The 14200-nt window shown below is 41.2% G+C and overlaps 1 protein-coding gene across 1 annotated transcript; it reads right to left on the reverse strand.

Moving 5' to 3' along the window:
* Positions 1 to 10551: 10551 nt before the first annotated feature.
* Positions 10552 to 13921, reverse strand: LOC138901839 (uncharacterized). The gene is made up of 8 exons (XM_070189636.1): positions 13718 to 13921; positions 13371 to 13517; positions 12481 to 13278; positions 12344 to 12413; positions 11880 to 11950; positions 11553 to 11735; positions 11313 to 11453; positions 10552 to 10791 (listed from the first exon to the last, which is right to left on the reverse strand). Exons 1-8 carry the CDS (start codon positions 13919 to 13921, stop codon positions 10552 to 10554), a joined length of 1854 nt encoding a protein of 617 aa, XP_070045737.1.
* Between the last annotated feature and the right edge of the window lie 279 nt (positions 13922 to 14200).

Here is a 14200-nt window from a genome sequence, read left to right on the forward strand (position 1 = left end):
AGTAAGGGTCATCGATGATGTGAAAAGACGCCAAAAATGAAAAGGTAACACATCTATAGGCAGATTGTCGTAGCTCTAACTCTTAGTACTCCCCTAAATGGGGGAATATGGAGTGATGTGATATTAAGTTAGAATAAAGTGGTTCTAGTAACTATGGAATGGTAAAGAAAGAATGCGATAAAAATGAGAAAGGGGCAAAATTGCACTTATTCAAATCCTACAGATATGCTATGATTCCAAAACATTATGCAAACACGACATCAAGGAAAGGAAGTAAGGGTTCCTGCCTAGGGTGTTATTGATAAATAAGGAGCTAGCGCGAGAGGTAAGTTAAGACAAATGAAATAACCTAAGAAAGAGTACACGGAATATTGATATGAGAGTGGGCCAACGAGTGGTTAGTAGTTGATTCAGGAAGAACCTAGATATGGCTAGATAAGAGGATACATACAAATCAATAGATCGTGCAAGATAAATAGAGTGAACCCCAACATGGGGAATTCAACATCGCAGTTATGGCATTTTAATACTTGAGATATATTCAAATAGGAGTTGGGGAAGTTAAAAAGGTACCGTATGAGTGTTACGGAAATAAAAGAGAGTGTCACTGTGAAGACAGTCAAAATATCAGTTCAGAAGCAACCCTACAAGCACAAGGGCGTGTAGGTAAGTAACTACGAATAAGTATAGGCAAGGAAGGACATCAAAAGGTCCGTTGAGTATACAATGTAATAAGCTCACAACTTTACAAGAGTTAGAGGGTCCTCCCTAAGTACTACAATGAAAGACTAGCTAAGGAAAATAAGGAAGAAGGCTTCAACCTAAACTCAGTGACCTAAAGAGGAAATGGTCTTATAAAAACAGTCTCAAAACAACATTGTATGCACTCCATAAGAAAGTGGCACCTACCATGGCTAATGAACGAGAAGTAAATATCAAAAGTAATACTTGAGATTGTATGAGTTGCACAAAAATTCTGGCATGCGTGGACTAAGATAAGCTAAGTAGGCACGCAACAAGCGGCAGAACGACCAGAAGAAGTAATATCTTACGTTTAAAGAAAGCTGAGAAGGAACGAAAGGAATTATTTGATCAATGATCCAAAGTTAGCTCCACTTAAGAGTTCAGAGTATTATCCATGCAACATATATGTTGACAATCATATAGTCGTAGAAGACCCCGGTATAAGTTAAAAGAGAGAATTGAGCCCAGGGCATAAACAAAGGATTAAATTGTTACAAGATTGTATCCTGGATATTCCATAGCGTCCATCAAGGGCTAAAGTAATAACTAATACCATGAGACACAGATCGGAAGACAGCTTAAGCCTACATAAAGGCTGATAAGAAGGAAGAGGAAACTAAAGAATTCATCAACCAAGTAAAATCAGGAATATGATTATTGGCCCAGACAATTATAGAAATCGTGATTGAGAACCTTGCAGAATTATCCTTAATATTAGAGGCATAAGAGAGATAGTACAACAAAACCACCATATTCTATAACGGCCCTATTATAGAGACAGTTAGAAGAGTATCAACCTCATAAAAAGTCAGCATGTAGCTACCACCAGATTGCGTATGCACCAGAGGTGCAAGTATTATAAGAGAGCTTCAAGTTGTGGATGTGAATTATACTTGTGTGAAAAGGGAGGTCATGAAGGAGATAGAAGATGTGATGCGAGACTTTAAGGTAAGTAAGGTAAAGGTGAACAACGTACGAGATACTCAAATGCAGAAGGTTGTGAATAGTCCATACTTCGAATAGAAGGCTAGAAGCGTGGGGATTCAATATCCAGGAATGATAGTGGCATCGTCAGTGGCATATCTTGCAGCCTATGGTTTCTAGGTATCGAGAGGTCTAGTTAAGAGAGTAAAAGAAGATTTGGAGATGATGTGATGTCTCGCTTGATGTTCGAGAATAACACACGGAAATCTATGGTGCAAGTAAGTTGAAGGAAGGTTGCGATAATATAAACAGATATGTGTAGGTCGCAAACTATTGTATTGTAAAACGACAAGGTTCTAGAAGATAGGAGTATAGGTAAGAAAGGGCGAGTGAGAAGGTGCCGAGAATAGATAAGTCCTCAGGATTAAACCCATGAAAACTAGAGAGATAATGGTTTCTTTAAGTTATAAAAAGCTCAGTACAACCTGAATAAACTCAAAGCAGTCTAAGACTAGTAGCATTTAGAAGAGATAGAATGCTGCCCTGGTAGTAAAATAAAGGTGTAATTATGATAGATAAAGGATGACGTTTTGTCTTCGATTGAGTAATGAGTACATGAATTGTACAGAATTAAAATACCCACGTAAGGCGAATTGCATTGGGATGACTATGATATGAAATAGGGTTATGGAAGTACAGTATCGCCCCCAGGTGGATCAGGAAAATCACTTCAAATATTCCACGATGCAACGTAAGCCCTAGTGGCAATATATTACGTAAGAAGGTTTAAGTTATCAATGGAAGATTGTAGATAAACATTGAGGTGAATCAACAATGGATGGGTAAAAGTTTCAAAGTATGAGATGAGATTAGGCCGTCATTCTTAAGATGAACAGTAATGAGGAAGCATTAAAGGACTTAGATTTAGACATATAGGATAAGCAACGAGAGTAACCTGGAGTTTGGTAGTAGACCTCAGTAACGATAAATCGAAGTAAGAGTGATGGTATACTAACCTACCTAGATGTAGTAAAGCCACAAGGAGATATAACCAAAGCTATGAAACAAGATATAGCAATATTCGTAAGTTCAACAAAGTACCGAGCGAAGAACTTCAAGTATACCTATAGACACCTAGAGGGACAACTTGTCATAACTCTATATATATTCACAAAGTGAATCCTAGAGATTGGATAAAAACTGGAGGAAAAAGGACAGAAGAGTCGCATAAGCACACATAAAAGGAAAAAGTCGTACAGGCGGCATGACGAAAAGGTAGCAACAGTTACGAGATTGGAAGGATTCCGACCACAAGTCGTGGTGTGAGAAAGAGGCCTAAAGGGGGGAATGCCCTGGCCTTTGGAATTATTCACAGAACAGTTACCTATATGGCAAGGAGAGTACTAGAGTATTCAGAAGACATAGGTTATGAAAATGAGAAGTGCATCAATCAACATTCGAGGACGAATGTTCCAAAGGAGGGAATGATGTTACACCCCATATTTTCGTACGTGAAAGTACGCCATAAATAAATTGATGAAAGCTCGGGAATGAGATTATTTTGGGATTATAAGTATTATATTATTTCAAACAAGGAATAAGTAAATTCGCGTAGGTGAGAGGGTAAGAAAATTGAAGAAAATACGTTTCGACGAAGTTTGACAATTTGGGATAAAATACGGTCCGAGCTACAATACCCGGTATTTATGGACTAGTTCCATACAAGGTATTACATGACCATGATAGTAAGGTGTACAAAGTGTGTTAAAAGCGAGTAGTATTATAAGTAATTTGAGATACTTCTTAATTGTGGGGATAATTGGATAATTATGGATATTTAAGTGGGAGATTAATTTGTAAATGGAATTTTTGGATAAAGCTTAAGGGAGACAACCCCCCCTCAACGTGGCAGCAAGCATAAAAGGCTTAATTAAGCCTAATGTGACTAAGTAAGTCTTGAGATAAGGTTGCAAGATTGGAGGAGTGTTTGTGGCCAAGTCATCACATAGTGGGGCCCATAACATATAACTTTAAGAGATCTCTTACCTTATTCAAAGAGTGATGCTAAGACTTGTTAGAGATTTCCATACAAATGGAGTTCAAGCAAACATTTTTAAGAAGGTTTCTTACCTTATTAAGGTAGGATGGTAGTAACGGATGAATCACTTTGCCTAAAAGCCATTTATTGGTTCATGTTTTTGTGAGGAATTAAGCTTCTATGTGAATAGATCTCTAAAAGTACACTATATTGAGTGTACAAACACGGAAAGGAAAAAGAAGCACGAATCTGGATTGGTCGAGATACAATTCTAAGAGAGCACGGTACAATATATCTCAAGAATATCATGCAAATTTTTTCTTACTTCGATCCGCCGTTATGTGTTTTGTCGCAATTGGCGTGTATTAGAGGGTTTGTCAAGAGAATTGGCTCAGATATGGTAAAGATAAACCTTTCTTTCATTTTGGCATGATCTTGTATTACATGTGTTTGATAACGAAGCATAAAGATAAGTTCATATTCCCGAATTTATATACATTATCCTAGTCTCATAAATTACAGTATTCTCCTTATCGGGACTTCATATTTAATTGAGTATTGTCTTCTTCCAGTCAAGAGAGAAGAGAGCCTATATATACAGTATTACAATATTTTCATTATCATCGAGCTATAATCAATGGGCAGGCCCCTATTGGGCAACCTCTGATAAGATGGTAAGTTATATACCGAGTCTAGTGTGGCCGAGCGCCTATGAGCGAGCCCAGTTGGCCGAGATACAGAGCCTAGTATGGACAAGCACCTATGAGCGAGCCTACTACGGCAGAGCAGTTATATATACCGAGCCTTATAAGGCCGGACAACTATTTTACTTACTTTGTTGAGAGAGTTGAGTCAGTATCAGCAGGTGAGCATATCTTTAGATTATCTTTGATTCCCAGTTACTTTCAGTTATTATATTATTAGTTCAGTTTCAGATTTCAGTATATTGCCTTACATACTCGGTACATTATTTTGTATTGATGTCCCTTTTCTGGAGGCACTGCATTTCATGCATACAGGTTCATACAGATAGATGGGTAGACCTCCTCATTAGGTGTTGCCCGAGTTCAGCGTGATCAGTAATCTCCATGACCTTCGGAGTTGCCGGGTCTTGAGCTTTATGTACATCTTGTGTATATATGTATATATGTTATGAGTAGGTCGGGGCCCTATTCCGATCACAATATATCCATCAGTAGAGGCTTGTAGACATATCCTGTCAGTTAATGCAGTATGTTGGGCTTGTAGGTCTTTTATATATATTTTGTTGGTTTGCTAGCTGTAGTAGTTATGATGGCCTTGTCGGCCCAGCTTTGTATTGATATTTAGTCAGCATTCGCAATTGTCTTGCAATGTGGCCGATGGACAAAGTATGACATTGTATGTTCAGAGTCCCTTAGTGGCAAGTTGGTACGCAAGAATAGGTGAGGCACCGGGTACCGATCTCGCCCCCCGGTTCGTGGCGTGACAAAAAGTGGTATCAGAGCAGTTCTGTCCTAGGGAGTCTACAAGCCGTGTCTAGTAGAGTCTTATATATGGGTGTGTCATTCGCTACACTTATAAGCAGGAGGCTACAGGGCATTTAAGACTGTCACTCTTTCTTCTTACTCTAGATCGTGTGATAGAGCTCAATTGTAAGAACTCTATTTCCTAAACTCTATCCTATTCATAATACGACGATGCCTACATCCAGAAAGGAAGTTGGTAAGATATTGTATGTGGCTATGGAAGGGTTGAGTCAGGGGAACTCGATTTTTCATGATGCTTATGATGAGTAAGTGCAAGGTCTTCAGTAGATCATGTGTGTACAGAACTTGGACTTGCAATTCAATACCCCACCTCTCAAGCTCCTGGATTGTTAAAGAGAACAGTGTCGAGGGCCCACAACAACCATAGCTAAGTTTGAAAATATCAAATGGTTCAAAGAAACCACTCGATGATTGTTTTAGTCAACATATGAGTCTAAAGGTCACAACTAGAGTTATTCTTTGCCAATTAACTTGTTTCTAACCATAAGGTCAAAGGTAAAAGTGTTAGTACCAAGTGAAGCCTACTTGAGATACTTTTATTCATTACTACCATATACACAAAAACATAAAGAAAACAGACTCCATCCCTTAAAAAGGTTGTCACGCCATCCATCGTTGGAAAGAGCCACGCGGTTCACATAACATCCACCTTTGGAAAGAACCGTGGCATTAAGAAAACCAAAGGCTTATTGTTCACACAAAACATAAAAAGAAGCTAACAACTTAAAAAGAAGCTACTAAAGTAAATAAGAAGCTATGCTACTAAGGAAAAACAATGAAAGAAGTTATGAAGTAAACTACGGAAAGTAGAGTGAATTGTACAAAATGAAGTAAAGCGAATATATACATAATGGAAATGAATATATACATCGAATGGTAAGAATATATACATACCAAAAGTGAAAATAAAGATAAAGAAAAATATTATAATGGTTATTACATACCAAATGTCATCAAATCAAAATGGACCACCCCCAAAATGAAAAATAGCATTGTCCTCAATGCTCATAACAAATAAGAACATGGGGAAAAAGGTAGAGAGTATAGAAAATTCCCTATGTAGTCTATGTCTGCATCGGGTCCTCAAAATGGACGGGCTCATCAGCTCCCTCCGTATCCTCTAACTGGATCTCCACATTCTCTGACTGGGGGACTACAGGGTTGCTGAGCATCTGACTCAGCTCTTCAGTAGTGTGTAAAGTGGCAGCCGACTCCTCAGACTGGCCGGCTACTGCCTCTGATGCCTCGGGCACTACTGCATATGTTGCTGGGACTTTTTCCTCTATTAGCAGGTCCAGTGGAATATCACCAGCAGAAGCAATCTTCTCAACCTCATTTCTCAACTTCTCCACCGACTCCTTAGATGCCTGAGTCTTCCGCATCTTCTTCACCTGCTTCCCCAAATCCTTGATAATCCTTCCATGTATATCAAGAGTCTCTCGGATCTTTTTCTGGTCATCCAGAATCTTCTTCTGGTTTTCCAGAATCTTCTTCAAAGAGTCCTCCACTGATGGAGGTACCTGAAGCTCCAATGGGGCTAAAGACTGTACTGCCACTGCACTTGATATGGCAGTCAACTTTGTGGTAGCTGCCTGCATCCAGTTGTTGAGATTGGATAGTGTCTGTGAAACCTGCAGTGCAGTCTGAGGGTAGGTAGAAGATGTGGGCACTGACAGTGGCACTGAGAGGGATGGTCCGGAGAAAGGAGGAGGCATGGCAGCTACTCCGGCAGAAGTACCGGCTGCTCTGGAGGGATCGACAACTGACCCGGTGGCCACTACCCTTGGCTCTTCAAACTGGCCAGTGAAGGTAGTGGCTTTACCCTTGAATTTAGGGTTGTCCGCTCCCTGGAGGTGGTACCATGAGAAAGGCTTTTTAGCCTTCACCTCCATATCAAAATGTCTCGGCTCTATCCCTTGGTCTTGGAAATACTCTGTGAGGAAGTTGGGGTAGGGATACAATCTTTCTTCTTTCTGGACTGCATTGGAAATGTTGTAGGATAACAAGTTTCCTACATTAAAAGGATAGCCTGCCATGATGGAAGCTACCTATACTGCCTGGGGGAGTGGAAGGACATTCTCATGCTGGCATGGGTCAAGACGGCTACACACGAATGTTTTCCACCATTTTGCTTCAAAGTTAAGGGTGGCTCTGATAATTTGAATTCCTGCTGTGAGCCATGCAGGTGTTGTCCCTGGAATAACAAGTATCTCAGCTAGCAATGGGCGAACTGCATCACCGAAGGCTAGCTTCTCCAGGTATTGCACTGCCTCAACCTCCTCAAACCCTATATAGCTATTCAGTGCGTGGCCATCAAACCAGATTTTCAAGTTCCGGACCTTCGTCACCTTTGTACCCTTTTTTATGTGGGCAACATTGGCAAAAAATTCCTTGACGAGGTATTCATTGGCATATTGCAATTGGTCGGTGAACCATTTACATCCTCTTCTCTCCATAAATTGCTTTAGGACATTCAGATTGTGTTGGCTTAGGTCTTTGGTTATGAATTGTCGCTCAAGAGTGAGCGAATTTTGGGGACACCATTCCTGAAATTGTGCATACGCCTTTTCACTTACAAATCTATCAGCCCACACTTCCGGCTTCCTTGATCTAGACAGGCCTCCCAATATTGTATCACCCCCTCTCCCATCATCCGGGACCTCATCATCATCATCATCTAAATTGATTGTGGTAACTGTTGTGGCAGGTGTTGTAGCAGGTGGGGAAGATGGTTCATATGCCTGACTACTTCCCTATGAGCCATCAGAAGAACTAGAGGAGGAGGTATTCACTGGTGTCTAAGGACTCCGGAGGTGGTCTACTGAGAGTAGTCTTTTTGCCCAAGACTTTCTGGACTAATAGTGGCATGCTAGGTTTTCCTCTAGCTCGGCCTCAGGAGTATTCTGCCCTCCCTTTGGAAGTATCACCTCGACCACGAGAACGCACCATTGTCTGCAACACACAAGTAGTGAAAGTCAGTTAGAATTCGGGTTCTACATGTGTTATTAAATTATGGTTGAAAAGAAAGATACTGCTTCTCAGAACAGGGCAGCACAGACCGCACAAAAGTGATTGCGGTTGCGGACTGCCAATCGCGGACCGCACAAAGATGAGTGCACCCGCATAATACCTATCGCGGACCGCACACAAGTGAGTGTGGTCATGGAGATCCTAGGTTAATACAACTGGTTCTCTGAAGTTACCTCAGCACGGACCGTATACTTTTGAGTGCGGCTGTGAAAACCCATCGCAGAGCGCAAAACATTAAGTGCGTCCGCATAATGGATTTGTTGGGTCTCTGAAGTTTAATTGTGCGGACCGCACAAAATTGAGTGCGGCCGCAAAAACCAACCGCATACCACACAAAATTGAGTGCGGCCGCACAAACTTAGCAATGACAAGTGCCTTCAACCTAGGGTATCGCGAACCGCACATTTTTGTATAACGCTGCATACCCTAGCACGGATCGCACAAAAATGTGTGCGGCCGCGAAATTCAAATTAGAGCGGCACTGAAGTACAACTAATACTAGGGTTTTCACTAATTAGGCATGATTTGTAACAATTAAACAATAAAAGCTACTAACCCCAACCCCCCATTATGCATTCAAACACTACCCACATGCTTCTAAGCAAGAATCAAGCATCAATTTGACATTTTTGGCATTAATCGAACCCTAGATAAAAAGAAAACTAAAACAAAGAGAAAAGAAAAGAAAAATATGAAATTATCATTGAAATCAACATACCAGTAATGAAATGTAGTAGGAAATCAATACTTGATGAATATGGGATGAGATTGAAACAAGAAAGAGTGCACTGTGCTTTAGTCTAGTTTGAGAGGTCAGAGTGTGTAAAGTGTGAATAGTCTCAAAAAGTCCTATTTATACCCTTACCATGTTGGCCCACAGACTTAACTGAGTGCGGCTGTATAATTTTGGTGCGGTCTATACTTTTTACCTTTTCTAACTCAGCAGCTGATTCAGTGACGCGGTCCGCATAAAAATGGCTGCGGCCGCACAATCTGTGTGGTCCATGAAATTTTGATCGTGGTCGCGTATCCTGAAGGGATTTTGTCATGCCAAACTTCAGAGAGTTGGAATTTTCCATCTTTCAGCTGTGCAACCTCACACAGAATTATGCGGCCACGCACAGAATTGTGCGGCCGCGAAGGGCTTGTGCGGTCCGCACAATTTTACCACTTGGCCAATTTTTGTCTTGTCAATTTTTTGCACTGCACACCCAATTCCTGCATATACTTCACAACCAGTTAGTCCAAAATAATGCCTAATCTAACAAGAAAATCAAAAGAAAGAAAAACACATGGGTTGCCTCCTAAGAAGCGCCTGATTTAACGTCGCGCCACGATGCATGTTATCGTCATTTATTTGAAATGGAGCAATGCCACAATGTGGCCATCATCAACCTTACCAAGGTAGTGCTTCACCCGGTGCCCATTAACTCTAAAGATCTCACCATTCTTATTTTTCAAATCAAGAGCACCAAAAGGAGTCACATGTACCACTTCTAAATGACCACTCCACTTTGATTTAAGCTTTCCTGGAAACATCCATAACCAAGAGTTGAATAAAAGAACAAGGTCACCTTCTTTGAATTCTTTGTTCTGAATATACTTATTATGTAGGTACTTCATCTTGTCCTTATACAATGATGAACTGGAGTAAGCATGGAACCGGAACTCATCAAGTTCATTCAATTGCTCCACCTGAAGATTGGCAGCTACATCCCACTCAAGGTTCAATTTCTTCAACGCCCACATGGGCTTATGCTCTAATTCCACCGGAAGGTGACATGCTTTCCCAAACACCAACCAATACGAAGACATACCAATTGGAGTCTTGTAAGTTGTTCTATAGGCCCAAAGAGCATCGTCAAGTTTCCTTGACCAATCAGTCCGATTTGCATTGACAATATTGGATAGAATACTCTTGATCTCCCTGTTGGAGACTTCAACCTATCCACTTGCCTGGGGGTGATAGGGGGTTGACACCTTGTGAGTGACACCATACTTGGAGAGTAAAGTGTCAAAGGCTTTGTTGCAAAAATATGAACCCCCATCACTACCGATGGCACTTTGGGTGTCGACCCTTGTGAATATGCTTTTCTTCAAGAAATCCACCACACTCCGTGCTTCATTACTGGGCGAAGCCACAACTTCAACCCATTTGGAAACGTAATCCACAACAACAAAAATATAGGTGTTCCCACACAAGCTAGCAAATGGACCCCTAAAGTCGATGCCCCACACCTTGAAAATATCAATCTCAAGGATGGTGGTGAGAGGCATCTCATTTTTCTAGGAGATCCCACCGGCCCTTTGGCAATCATCACAATGCTTAATGAGCTCGCTAGCGTCTTTGTACAAGGTAGGACAATAGAATCCATATCTTAGGACCTTTGTAGCAGTTCTCTCCCCACCATGGTGACCACCATAGGGAAAAGAATGGCAAGCTTCAAGAATACCCAATTGCTCTTCTTCTGGAACACATCTCCGGATAATACCATTAGTGCAAATTTTGAAGAGATATGGCTCATCCTAATAGTAGTCCAGGCAGTCCCATTTGAAATTCTTCCTTTGGTTTGAGGAGAGCTCATTCAGAACAATGCCACTCACAAGATAGTTGGACACATCGGCAAACCATGACATCCCAGTCACAGAAATGGAAAGGAGTTGTTTGTCAGGAAATGAATCATTGATCTCAAGGCCATCATGTGGCCTCCCCTCTCCTCCAACCGGGACAAGTGGTCCGCCACTTGATTCTCACTACCCTTTCGGTCTTGAATCTCTAGATCAAACTCTTGCAATAGAAGCACCCACCTCATCAACCTTGCCTTAGAGTCTTTCTTGCTCATCAAATAACGAAGTGCCGCATGGTCGGTGTGAACAGTCACCTTTGTACCCATTAGGCATGGGCGAAACTTCTCCATAGCAAAGACAATGGCTAGGAGTTCTTTCTCGGTCACCGTATAGTTGACTTGGGCCTCGTTCATGGTCTTGCTAGCATAGTATACAAGATGAAAGATCTTATTAATTCATTGCCCCAATAACGCACCAACCGCGACATTGCTTGCATCACACAAGAGCTCAAATGGTAAGATCCAATTTGGCGCGGTGATAATAGGAGTGGTAGTCAACTTATACTTGAGTAGTTCAAATGGCTTCATACAATATTCAATGAAAAAGAACTTGGCATCTTTCTTCAAGAGTGTTCACAAGGGGTTTACCACCTTAGAAAAGTCCTTGATGAATCGGCGGTAAAACCCCGCATGACCTAGAAAGCTTCTCACTCCCTTTACGGAAATAGGGGGAGGGAGTTTGGATATCACTTCAATTCTTGATTTTTCAACCTCAATACCATTCTTGGAAATCATGTGACCGAGGACAATGCCCTCATTGACCATAAAGTGACACTTCTCCCAATTCAACACCAAGCTAGTTTCTTCACAATGTGCCAATACCTTATCCAAGTTATCCAAGCACTATTCAAAAGAATCCCCCATGACAAATAAATCATCCATGAAAATCTCGAGAAAGTCCTCCACCATATCGGTGAAGATGGACATCATATACTGCTGAAAAATTGACGGTGCATTGCATAACCCGAATGGCATCCGCGAGAATACGAAAGTGCCATATGGACAAGTGAAGGTGGTCTTTTCTTGGTCTTCAAGTGCAATAAGAATCTGGTTATATCCTGAATATCCATCGAAAAAGCAATAATAAGCATGTCTGGCTAACCTATCCAACATTTGATCAATAAATTGAAGAGGAAAATGGTCTTTCTGCATAACTTTGTTGAGCTTTCTATAATCCATGCATACTCTCCACCAGGTGACAATTCTTGTGGGGATCAATTCATTTTTGTCATTTGTTATCATAGTCATGCCCCCTTTCTTTGGGACACATTGCACCAGCGAGGTCCACGAATTATCGAAAATGGGGTAAACCATCCCGGCATCCAACCACTTAATGATCTCTTTCTTTACTACCTCTTGCATGGCCTCATTCAATCATCTTTGATGTTCCACGGAGGGTTTGGCATCCTCCTCAAAATTGATTTTGTGCATGCAAAAGGCGGGGCTTATACCCCTAATATCCGCCAATGTCCAACCTATTGCTTTCTTCCTCCTTTGAAGCACCGCAAGGGTGGCATCTACCTTCACGTTAGTTAAGAACGAGGAAATAATAATAGGTAAAGTGGAACAAGGGCCTAGAAACTCATACATGAGGGGTGAAGGCAAAGGCTTTAACTCCAAGGTGAGAGGCTCCTCGATTGAGGGCTTTATTGGTGGAGTCTTGCAAAGCATTGACACATTCTACAAAGCCTTCCTTCTCATCCTCATCATGATTCAACAACACAATTTCCAAGGTATCTCCCACATATATCACATCACTTGTGTCATCAACAATTACTTCGGTCACAATATCCACGAATGAACACACTTTATTTCTCTTTGTCTGCCTCATTGATTTACAAACATGGAACACCACATTTTCATCGCCCACCCGAAAGGTGAGCTCTCCAGATTCCACATCAACTAAGGCCTTCCCTGTAGCAAGGAAAGGTCTCCCAATAATGATTGGCACCTCGTAGTCAACCTCACAATCAAGTATCACAAAATCTGCGGAAAGGATGAACTTGTCGACCTTAACTAACACATCATCAGTTATCCCTAATGGCCTTTTCATTGTCCGATCTGCCATTTGCAACCTCATGGATGTGGGTCTTGGTTGCCCAATCCCCAACGTTTTGAACACAGAATAGGGCATCAAGTTAATACTTGCTCCCACATCACATAAATCTTTGGCGAAATTGGCACTCCCAATAGTGCACGGGATTGTGAAAGCACCGGGGTCTTCCAACTTTGGATCCAGGGAGTGCACCATAGAACTCACTTGATGTGTTATTTTGATCATTTCACAGTTCATTGATATCTTCTTTGTTACCAAATCCTTCATGACCTTGGCATATCCAGGCATTTGTTCTAAGGCTTCAACCAACAACACATTTATCGATAAACTCTTCATCATATCAATAAATTTATTTAATTTATTCTCATTTTTTGCTTTGCAAGTCTTTGAGGGTATGGAGGAGAAGGCCATAGCATTGGTACCTTAGCCTTTGGTACTACCGGTTCCAGCATGTCAGTCACGTTCTTCCTAGACGGGTTCACTTCTTCTTGCGTCTCCTCCAAGTCGCGGATAGAAGTGTTGTGGGAGTCTAATTGGGCATCAGAGTCAGCGTTTTTCTCTATAATTTGCTTAAAAATATTTTCAATCCGTCCCATTTCACTATTAGAAGAACTATGACCTTGCGAATGATATGGAGGCGGGTTGTTTGTTTGTTGATACATCGAGGGCCTCTGAAAGCCCGACCCCCAATTTCCTTGATTGCTATTGTTCCAACCCCCTTGATTATTATTGTTCCCCCTATTGCTTTGATTGTTGCCACCCTAATTACCTTGATTATTTCCTTGATTACCTTGATTACCCCAACTACTTTGATTATTGTTGTTGCCACCACTCCAATTTCCTTGGTGGCCTTGGTTGTTCCAGTTTCCTTGTGATCTCCATTGTTGCTGATTTGGAGTATTGCTTCTTTGATCTTGACAATTGTTGACATATTGAACCTCTTCGTCTTGCTCATCATATGAATCATCTTCATTATATCCACTATTACTTTGCTCAAATTGTTTTGGATGGTTTTGTACTTGCTGACCTCGTTTCTATCTCTTGTTTACCATCATGTTCACCCCTTCCATAGCATTTACTAGTTTCGACCCTTAAACCTATTGAAGCTAAGCCTTGGACAATTGGTTCATGGTGGTTGTCAACTCCACAATAGCTTGCCCATGATCATGTAGCTCATTGTGTAGGTGAATAACATTTGGGTCACCCTGAGGAACATTGACTCTACTTTGCCACGCCGAAGATGTGTCCTTGT

The sequence above is a fragment of the Nicotiana tomentosiformis genome, chromosome 11 (assembly GCF_000390325.3).
Source record: "Nicotiana tomentosiformis chromosome 11, ASM39032v3, whole genome shotgun sequence".
NCBI lineage: Eukaryota > Viridiplantae > Streptophyta > Magnoliopsida > Solanales > Solanaceae > Nicotiana > Nicotiana tomentosiformis.